The 11938-nt window shown below is 37.8% G+C and overlaps 1 protein-coding gene across 1 annotated transcript; it reads left to right on the top strand.

Moving 5' to 3' along the window:
• Window positions 1-2920: 2920 nt before the first annotated feature.
• On the top strand, window positions 2921-4224 carry foxi2 (forkhead box I2). Its single transcript, XM_056761125.1, has 2 exons — window positions 2921-3503; window positions 3665-4224. The coding sequence occupies exons 1-2, from the start codon at window positions 2921-2923 to the stop codon at window positions 4222-4224; spliced, it is 1143 nt and encodes a 380-aa protein (XP_056617103.1).
• The last annotated feature ends 7714 nt before the right edge of the window (window positions 4225-11938 follow it).

The raw sequence follows: 11938 nt of genomic DNA on the forward strand, positions 1-11938 counted from the left end.
GCATAGTGATACAGAAGTGTGCCATTTCTTCAACTAGATAACCACAGCCAGAGACATTCCGAAACACGGGAAATATTTGGACCATAGAAGAAATTACATGATAATATTTTATGTGTATGTAATTTGGTAGGTTATATGCAGTATGCCTATATTTTGATTTTCTAACGTTTTGTACATACACACTGAAAAATTCAAAGAATCAGAGATCAGGTGAAATATTTTGACAGTAGGTTTAGGACATTGTTGGCCATTTTATTCTGTAAATTATCTAATAGAATAAAATAAAATAATGTAAAATAAATATAATGGTTCTTAATGTGTAGGCCACGGTGATACTGAAAAGCTTGGAAGCGTTAATATTTATCAAGGCGTTAGCTAGGCCTGCATCACTTAGCAAAACAGAGTTCATCATTTTCAATGTAGAGTATTTCTGTTTTATTTTTGTGACTTTAAACACTCTAACGATATTAGATAAAATGCAGCAAAAACTTTAGCATCAAAAAGAAAGAAGACTTGGGCTACTAAATCGATTTCAAAGAACAGTGTAGGGGAGAGCGAGGCATGTTGTCACACTTTTCACACTGTGTAACATTTACTGAGCACCATACATCACAGCGGTATAAATGTTATACCAAATGAAAGAATGACTTCTTGGGCACATAATTTGAATTCATTACATTTTCATATCTTATCTCATTACGGAGTTGTAGACTGTTGAATAGAGGATGTGCACTTGTGACAATTTGCCCCATCGGCAGGTAAGTTGTCACACTAGATTATCTAAAAATAAGAACACAACTACTTAATTGTGAATATTGATTTTCATTTTTATATTCAAACCAGAACTGAAAATATAAACAATCGTGCCTAGAGAATATGAAAAAACAATTATTTCAAGCCAAACTGTACACATTTCAATCAAAACGCATTACTTTGAACTTTAAACTCAAACGTTCGGTGGCTTGCACATAGATCCATTCTGATATGGCCGGATGTCCTCTGGAGTTGGTAGCCTGTTGTCAGCAATAGCATTGCTGGGTAAGGGTGAGCTGGTGGAAGCAGAAGCATAACTGGGCATGGGCAAACTTGGTTTCCAGAAATACATCTCTGTTGTAAGGTTGAACCCCGGCCACCCTAAAGCTAACCTGAATCTTCAGGGGGTTGCAACCAGAGGATAGGCATTTGCCACAAACCCAGGAATGTCATAAATTGACATTGTCCTCCCTGGGATGTTCCTCATCCAGGAATTACACGCACTGTTGACGTGCCTCTTTAGTGGCCCGTAGACAGACCTCTCTTATGGTTCGAGCCGACATGAGCAGTGTGTTGGGAATGACAGCATGATTATGCCATTTTCTTTTGCATAATTGAGTCCATCAATGGACAGATGAGACTCGTGGTTTTCCAAAAGGAGTATACAGGGCTTCTAGTTTGAGCATTTTGTATGTTCACTGAAATGTTTCAGGAAGTCAACAAAGTGCGTGTCTTTCATCCATCCAGAGGAATTTGCCCCTCCTTTGCTGCAAGGTGGCCCATTGATCAGGAGATGTTTATAATGTCTATATATATTTGTACTGGGGCAAATTGTCAGATGTGACGACTTGCCCCAAAGTCATTGAGACAACTTGCCCCAAACTGACATGTGTGGTAATGTTGGCTAAATCTTAAGGTTAGCTCAACATAGCACGTCAGCTAAAGTATCAAAAGACACGTTATTGTCTCCTCTATTTTGTGCAAGATAATCATTTTTATCATTCATATCTAACAAAGTTGTATTGCATAACATTTAAAGTGCCAATTTTTTACTTTTTAAGAAGAAAAATAAGAAAATTGTGCTAATATCAGATTAGAGCGATCTTGACCACATGTGAACAGGAAATTGACTATAGAAGAAGAAGTCACACAAAGTGGCTATTTGATTTTTGAGATAGAGCCTTTAGTGTTGGAGTTATGACCAGTGTGACAACTTACCCATGTGACAACTTACCCCGCTCTCCCCTATTGATTAATTTTCACGATCTGTTGCATTAAGTTTGGTGCGACTTGGAATCCCAGAAAGAACACACGCAAACAAAAAAACAGCCTAATTTGTGTAAATTAATTTGTGTAAATAGAAACGCTTAAACAAGTTAAATAAAGCGAAACGTCATTGTTTTGATCATATTTCAGAGGATTAACTATTTTAAACTTTCACTGAAAACTTTGCAAGCATTAATACCATAATGACGTAGAAAACTACAGCATTGAAACAGAAAAGTTTAACTTGTTGTTGTTGTTGTTGTTATAATCATTGGTTAATGATTTTGGTTTGGCCTATAGTTCATTATTTATTTCATTTTAATTCCTTAAGGGTTGCTTTTGTGAATGGATCTATGTGCCGATATAAAGTAAAATATGTGTACAGTTTAGATTTAGATATTTCAAATGTTTGTATTGGTTATGCTTTTATTAAATAAAAAACTCTGCGCCCTCTGATGAAGACGGTTAATGAATTTAGAAATACTGACGAAATCTTTCTATAGCTTTTACTTCTCACAGAGAAGGTTAAATAATTAGAACGTTAATAAAAAACGACGTTTTGGAACAGACATGTATTATATGATGAGATTTCTGTGTCTAAATGCTTGTCTGAGCCGCTCTTTGTATTTATGAATGACTTCAATCATCTCCCGAAATCCCAGTCTGTGACACGCCCACTTCGTTGAAAATGTGCATCTATTGGCTGCATGAAACAAGAGTTGAAGAGTATACACCGTATTTGCCCACTTGAGTGTATATATGAGCAAACTCTTCTCACAAAGAAAGTAGACACTTGTTGCTTAATACACCTGAAGACTAACCAGGCAGAGTTCATATTGTGCGCTACTGAGAGAGCGTGAGCTCCGAAGCTCCAGCTTTGCCCTGCGCAGGTACAGGAGATATGAACACCATCCATAACAACAGTACCGCTGCTGTCAACCCTCTCCAGCAACTGCCCAAAAGCGCACTCGAGACTGCGGATATGGCCGTGTATTGTGACAATTTTAGTGTTTACCACCAACAGAACCTACCTGCGGCGCAGAGACCAGCAGGATACGGCCTAGGCGACTACACGCCGACCCCGAACCCATACTTGTGGCTTAATGGACCTGGTGTCAACGCATCTTCTTCGTACATTCACGCAAACAACAGCGCATCATTCATCCCTCCATCGTACGGCCCTCAAAGGCAATATCTGGCAAACTCCACCGGATTCGCCGGTCCGGATCTGGGCTGGTTCTCCATCGCGAGCCAAGAGGAACTTTTGAAGCTCGTGCGTCCGCCTTACTCATACTCTGCACTGATAGCCATGGCGATACAGAACACGCACGAGAAAAAGTTAACTTTGAGTCAAATCTATCAGTATGTGGCAGATAACTTTCCGTTTTATAAGAAGAGTAAAGCGGGATGGCAAAACTCCATCAGGCACAACCTTTCATTAAATGATTGCTTTAAAAAAGTGCCGCGCGACGAAGACGACCCAGGTGAGTTGCACAGCTTTCCAAAACAAGTGCGCAAACTTTTAACTGTGCCTTTTTTAAAGACGCACACGTTTACGTTTTAAAATTCGTATCTAATATGACTAGCAACAAGTTTAGAGCATGTAAAGCTCCACATTTTAACTTTCGTATTTGTATTGTTTAAGGAAAAGGAAATTATTGGACTCTAGACCCCAACTGTGAAAAGATGTTTGACAACGGAAACTTTCGTAGGAAAAGGAAGCGCAGAACAGAATCCAGTACAGGTGTTGCCAACATTACAAAACCAGAGGATGACCGACAGTTTACAGGAATGAAACCCACAGAGAGCAGTCACCTCTCAGGACCCGCATCTCCTGAGATCGATGCGGCAAATGAAAGCCACAAAGGCTCATCTCCTACAGGCATTATGAGCTCTCCGTGCTTCAATAATTTCTTCAACAGTATGTCTGCTCTAAGCTCTTCTTCAACGCCCACGGCCAGACAAGGCTCTCTGGGTCTGGTAAATGAACTTTCTAGCCGAAATATTAGTACACTGAGCCAGTACCCTGCAAGCTCTGCACCTGACGCAGGTGGACCAAGTGATCTCCAAGACAGTGTCCAGGTTAACCGTGGAATGTACTATAACTCTTTTACTGGTAGCCAGAGCGCGCAGTTCAGTGGACATTTCTACAATAGCTTCAGTGTTAACAGTCTTATTTACCCTCGAGACGGGACTGATTTATAAAACTGTCACCATCATGTATTCCCACAACGTCTGCGCGCAAAATGCCAAACGTCCACTAAGTGTGACAAACATGTTTGGCAAAAATGTTTTTGTGCAATGTGAAGATCAACAGGCTATATAAGTGAAGGTCGTCAGATCTTTATTCGTACAAATGCATCGAATGATTTAAATGTCACCAATTTATTTATTGGTGCTAAAAGACTGTCTGTTTGTGATAACTCTAATTGCATTTTATTTAAACGAGATTCGCGTGTCATGTGCCATTCTTTGAGCATACACTAGTTTAAATCAATTTATACGTTTAAATTAGTAAGAGTCTGAAATATTTGAGGCTGCGATAAGCGCCGCGTAATTCAAGGCTTTGAAACAGGATTTGCCTTATTTTTTACAATTGCCAAGGTTCAGTATTGTTCCAAATCGAGTTTGTCTACCCACGTGCTTTTGGTGAAAAATGTGTAATGTGTATTTTTGTAAATTCAGTTGTTTTGTTTTATTTGTTATATTTATAGTAACTTAAATATTCCTGCAGTTTGTTCTTAAATGAACGAGTGTCATCTGGCTAAATGTAACTTAATGGTTCACAATGAAACTTCCGTCATTTTGGAAATATCCATTGATATCCGGTATCCATGCCACAAACTAAAACACTGCTGTTAAATGATATGTGATAATCTTTATACTCAGTTTAAGAAACTACGTTAAATGATCTTCCGTACTCTACGCAAACATTACTTTTAAATAAATTCAATTCCAATACCAAATCTAGCCTAACTTTTGCGCCGTTGCGCTTTATTTGTTTTCTGTATTTTCTTTAAAAAAATTGTAAATTGTGTTGAATAAAACTTGCCTGTAAATTTCAACTAAAGTTCATCTTAAACGAAAAATAAATTCTACGTACTTTAAAAACTTGTCTTTTACCCCACATTAATCATCTTATTTTACAGCCTTAAGCCTTTATCAAATAAGAAATGTGCAGAATATTTCGTTGTTTAAAAATCGCAAGGAATATAATGATCAAGTTAGAGGTTTAATTAACATTTTAATTAGAATATAAAAATAGATCGATACAATATTGATATCAAATTGTCAAAACAATTATTTATAGGCCTCTGTAATGAGAATAGCGAGTGCATTTCTCTCTCTCCCGCCTTGTTTCTTTCTCTCCCCACATGATCATTATGTACACAAACAGTAATGTCTTATGTCCTGTGCAATATGAACATCATCAAGATGATTCTCTTGTGCTTCAGGTGCTGGTGTATCAGGGACAATACAGTGTGAGTTGATCAGTATCCACACAGGAAGACAGACAGATGCATTGCAGAAGCCTCTTTATGAGTCAGTGCCACTGAAACAATACCACTATTGTGGTCTTTGTAAATCACAGTAGCTCTTACCATATTGAGTGTTAAAGAGTACAACATTGGATTATATTTTTGTTTATTGATTTTATGCCTATAAAGAGGCACATATGGCAAGTTTTGATGCCATTAATCTGCTGAAGTGAGGCGGATTAAAGGGGTCGCCTGCTTTCTTTTGTCCTCTCTTCATTACAACTGTCTGAGAAAATGCGGGACAGACCCAAGTGCTTGTTTAGAGATTAGAGGAGGAAAAAAACTCCCATTGAGAAATTCCCTCACTAAGCAGGGCAGTGCCACCCAAGAGGGATTGGAGAGGTGTGGTTGTGGGTGGATGCATTATAGCTTCATGTGCAAGCTTACAGAACAAGAGCAGACCACAATGAATAAATAATGAAGATAAGAATTTGTAAAAGTTTGAAATTTCCCCTGGCTATATATTTCCTTTTGATATACACTGGGAGAAAGATCATTAACAATCCAGTATCATTACTTAGCCAAGATGATTCTATGGTGATCATGTGCATTTGGAAATCTCAAATTGCTGCAGTTAGTCACCTGTCTGTCCTCAACTGACCAATCATAGGCATCTGTGCATCTCATGAAGTCACATCAGTAATTGGAGCTTGGGGGGGAGATTACTGGCATTTACATTTACATTTATGCATTTGGCAGATTTACATTGCTTGGTTCAATACATTTTTTGTTTTTGATATGTGCAATCCCCTGGAATGGAACCCATGACCTTGACGTTGCTAGCGCCATGCTCAAACCACTGAGCCACAGGAATGCCTACCACCTATGAGTCAACCTAAATAGTTTAGACACCACATGTCTGCTGTATACCCAAAGCCCTCTGCCCTATTGACAAATATGATGCTTTAAATTAGTCAAGCCCTGACGCTTTGTGCTTACTTTAACGCATGGGACATCAGGCAATCACTCAACATGGCTCATCTCACTCTGCCTGACTTAAAGCATCTTTGTTTCTCATTCAGAGGAACTTTTATGGTGGGACAGAGTCACAAGACCACAACTGTTTGTACATTACAAACTGATGGAACTTATTGCCTTTTAAATTGTGATCAAAACTTTATATTTAGCCTTATTAAGCATACTCCTCAAAAGGGCACTTGATTGAAAATGTTTTATGGTCTTAAAATATTTTGATCTGAAGGCATATGTCAGAAGTAATCAAATTTGTTTTGGAGGGAAAATTGCCACAAAAATAATCTCTCTTCTACTTTGAAGATACTGATTTACTCCCAGCATAATTGCTATTTTATTCCATAGTTTTTGTAAGTTTGAAATTTTTCAAGAATACAAAAATATAAATAATAAAGAGTATAGTGACCCTAAAGTTTTGTAGAAGTGTCACAGAAAATGTGAAGCTGCTACATATATAAGCTCCTCCCACTCACGAAAAACAAAAATGGGCAACAACACACAATATATGTTTTCATTACAAGTGTTTTCAATTGATCACACTTTTGATGAAATGATTCCGCCATCATGTCATGTTTATTCCTGGTCTTGAGGCGGAGTCATGGCATAACCTCAGGTTTATTGTGGAGAGGGAGATTTTTGCCCTTTCGGTCTTCTATACTCTCTCACCTCCTCTCTGTTCCCGCCATCTCGTTTCCTCGTTAACCTTCATTGTTTCATCCCCTACACCTGATCATTGTTAATTATCCTGTGTTTGTTCCCCATAAAATGCTTTCTCGTTTATTGTCCTGTGCAGTTCTTTTCTTCTCCCATGTCTGTGATTCAGGATCTTTGTTCATGCCTGTAAATCCTAAACCAAGTAAATTCAGTGTAGTTTATGTCAGTGTTTTGTTTTCTTAGTTTAGTTAGCAGAGGTGGGGGACTCGAGTCACATGACTTGACTCGAGTCTGACTCGAGTCACAATTTTCAGGACTTGCGACTTGCTTGATTGAAGTAAGAAAATGACTTGACTTGACTTTGACTTGAGAGCAGGTGACTTGAGACTTGACTTGACTTTAAATGGAAGACTCGACAATGACTTGAACTTTGTAAAATAATGAAATTACCTAAAATAATTATTGTGACTCGGCAGCACTACAGCGCCTGTGCCTTTAACGCTGCTCAACTCAAACCGCGCAAAACAAGGTGAAACAGCCAATTACTGTAGAGCAGTTACGATAGAGAGGAAACTGCGCATGCGCCTGGCGGCTTGAAACAGTTGTGGCCGTTACAATGGCGGACAACAGTCGAGCTCCACAGTCACGTTTGGCTATAAGGACTTTGAACTGGACCGTGAAAATAAAAAATGATTTGCCAGATGCAGAGCATGCAACGCGAGGATTTCTGACGCGACAACCACAACGTCGAATTTCATCCGACATTATAAGAACCACAAGGAAAGGTTACAAAGTAATTTCTTTATAGTCAGTGTAATAAAACGATTACTAATATAATGAATTAATCGTTTCTGTTTGTCATAATTTTGCTTTGGTTGTTTTTTATCATTAGAAAAGTGATAATCGATCAGCACTGGTAGGCCTACATCTCATCTCATAAGGTGATGAATTGGGGAATCTGGCTATAATGGCGTAGCCCGAATTGTTATGTTCTTAAAACATTAAAATCATCTTAAAATAAAGAAGGGCTTCTCTGTATTACATGTAGGCGAATGTTTATATTAAATGTGCGCATGTTCAAGTGTTTGTGTTGACTGCGTGTGGAAACTGAATAGCAGCTCTCTTATATACTGCATGACTGGCTAACATGGACGCGCCGGTGAGATCACTTGAGCTTAAAAAAACTCTTTAAAAACTTTTCGGTCATACTGACGAGAATAATTTCATAGTTCGAATCTGTTAAATGTCTAAAAAAAATTTATACTCACAATAACAGCAAAACGTTTTGTGCTGTGAAATAATGAAACCAGTTAAAATAGAAAACAAATATTCTCAGATTATATATTACGTATGAAACGTGCATACTGCGTGTCCACCGCAGAGATGACGATTAAGCATCATAACTTCATCACTGGGCTATATTAACATACATTTTATTTATATTCTACCGACATGAAAAAGATTCGTTCATTTTGATAAACAAGATTCAATACCGAAGTCAATAAAATGATCCGGGATTCCCATCAATAGATGCAAATTCCCTATAGGCCTACTGTTCACATTAATGGACAGCACAAGTATTACAGCATCATATACTTAAAACATACAATAGTCAAGTTTTCAATCACAATTCTTAGTTTATAAGCTTCATAGCCTGTATAAATGCATTCTCTCAGATACAAGTATTTCCATTTCTGTGTAGACGTTGCAATTAAATTGAATTAGATTTTATTATACATTTCAGACTGGATTTCTTTTGTGTAAGCAACACTTTTATTTTCAGATATTAATGTTGCACAGATATGCATATAATTCATATATAGCAATGTGAATAAGATACATAATGTATGTATATAAGTTCATCTTTTCTGTGCAAAAATAAACATGTATCTAAAAAATTAACCTCTGTTTATTTTAGTACTGCGACTTGACTTGACTTGAAACTTATCAGGACTTGACTTGACTTGCTTAGGGTGAACCCTTGACTTGACTTGACTTGCTTGATTTGTCTAAACTGTGACTCGAGACTTGACTCGAGACTTGATAGTTAAGACTTGAGACTTGCTTGGACTTGGCCATATGTGACTTGTTCCCATCTCTGTTAGTTAGTCAGTGTCCCTGTTGTCATTAATTGTTCATCTTGTCTTGTTTTCCCCTTGTGGGTTTTGGTTTTACCTTTGTGTAGTGTCTTTGTTGTTAATAAATATCTGTTAATAACCCCTTCACTGCTTCTGCCTCGCAATTGGGTTCTTCTTCCTAGTGTTTCATGACATTTGAATTTGGTTTAATGTCATATATATCATAGAATAAAACATAATTCATATTTGTCAATTTTTTTATAAGAAATCATAATTGTAATTTATATGTAAATATAAAACATAAAAGTCTTTTGTGAAAATTATAGTAGAATCAATGACCCATTAGGTGATTTTACTGATTGATGATCTATCACATTATTGTAATAATAAGGGATAGTTCACCCCCCCCCAAAAAAATGATGTCATCATTTACTCGCCTTCGATTTTTTCCCAACCTGTACAAATTTCTTTGTTCTGATGAACACCGAGAAAGATATTTGGAAGAATGCTTTTAACCAAAACAGTTCTTGGACCCCATTAACTGCCATAGTAGGAACAATTATATTTGTTTTTTTCTGAGGAACGCAAATGAAGATATCTTTAAGAATGACGGAATGCCAATGGTTTCTATGGTACTTTTGATTACCACTGAGATGTTTCCTACTATAATAGTCAATGTTGGTCAAGAACTTCACAGTTGACATTCTTCCAATTACCTTCCTTTGTGTTTAGCAGAACAAAGAAATTTACATAGATTTTGAATAATTCATGACAGAATTTTCATCTTTAGGTGACTTATCCTTTTAAAAAAATGTAATCTTATATCGTCATACCTTCACAATATACACATTTAAATTAAAGGATTTCTGTTAAGCAAACAAAAACTTTTCTTTGTGTTTGAACTTCATTTTCAAATCTAACTTTGGCTTAACTTCCCAGCGATTTTAAACATTACATTTCATAGCCTACTTTCTCAACTCTCCCTAACATCACAGACTATAAAAATGCTAAAACGAAAAAATGATTTGTTTGACACATAGATTTATATATTATTCATTTTTTGGTTGTAATTGCTTTCGGTCATTACTGGCAGTATGCATCACAAAGGCAAATCAAGATGCATGTTTTAGACTGTAGTATGTCTTGCATGTGTGTGTGTTGCTGTGTTTCTGCAGTCTACTGTAAGCGAGCTAGTACATGTCTGGGAGGTGAGAAATATGAGGGCTTTAGAGCGGGTGATTAAGGACTGTAATTAAAGTATTACATCGCTTTCCTAGTTCTAAGCTGAGAGAAACAGCCCACCTCGGCTCTCCTCTGTCACACTGTCTGGATCCAAGACAATCAGTTTTTCTCATGCTTCTTCTGACATCCATTCAGAGTTCAGCATTTAGTGTGATATGCACACGTTTCAGGTTATTGATAAGATTCAGGTCATTATGTCATTTAAATCTATTACCTTGCTTTCTCATTAGATTCTGACATTGGAGCTTTTTTCCACATTGATCTCGTGGCTTTGTATTATTCCTGTTTCTCTTAAGGAACCTTTATAGATACATTTGAGATGAAGCTGATACTTTATGTTTAATACTGAATTGACATTGATACCAAGATCTTAACATATTAAGCTATACACTATCAATGTGTACTCTGTTACCATGGCCAAGGTCCGGTTCTCTGTAATTTTTCATATAGATCAATAAAATGTGAAGCTCTGAATGAATATTCAGCCGTTTAAAACTCTTCTGAGTTTCTGCATTACACGTTTATAATTCAGTCTATACAGTGTACAAAGTTGTTTATTGTCCGTGGTGTAAAAGATGGCTTCATTTCACTTGATGTGTGAGGCTGGCGGCATCAACCGATTGAAAGAGTTTTGAGTGAGTGAGTGTGTGCGTGGGTATGCAATCTCCGCACTGCTTACCCGTTTTCCACATAATGACAGACTTTAATATAATGGGGAGTTGCGTATGGGAACATTTTCGTTTAAATTTTGGGCATGTTTTTCGACACGTGATCTCACAGCATACCATGTCAACTTTAGTCATATCAAATCATTTCCCAAAAACAAAATGGTTGAGAGTGAAAATGCTGGGTTTCTAGTGTAACAGATGCCAGCAAGAGAGAAAGCTGTCCTGACTCCCTGACCTCCTCTACGGTCCTCGGCTCCCATTCCAGACCGATGCTGGTTCGAGACCCGGGTCGAGTACGACCAAGTAGTTATTTGGGAAAATTGATAATTTGAATAACCTTCCTAAAGAGCTTCACTCATAACTGAGCCGTTTTATCCATATTTTGACTTTGCTCTGACCCCCTCCTGGTAAAGAAGAAGTTCTCAACAGGAAGCAGTTAAGAGTATGTGCGTAAAGTAGTGTGTATGTCTGCCCAATCGGTGTGTTTATCTATTGGGCCTCAGTTAAGTGGTTGCGTTACCTCTCATGTGGAGCGGGCGAGTCAGGGCTGGTCAGCGGTGGCTAAGGTGTCCATCATTATTTTTACGCCTGTCGGATCCTATGAGGTCGCTCAGAATCTGGTCAGCGCAGGGGCTATGGGGTGGGCGTCAGGGGGCGGAGTCAGACACACTCGGCAGCTATTCCGCACAGAGGATTATGATCAACAAAGCAGATCCGGCACCTGCATCAAGAGGAAGGGGGACTTGTTGCTCTGTTACAGGGGGAT

Source organism: Triplophysa dalaica, chromosome 11, assembly GCF_015846415.1.
Source record: "Triplophysa dalaica isolate WHDGS20190420 chromosome 11, ASM1584641v1, whole genome shotgun sequence".
Classification (NCBI taxonomy): Eukaryota; Metazoa; Chordata; class Actinopteri; order Cypriniformes; family Nemacheilidae; genus Triplophysa; species Triplophysa dalaica.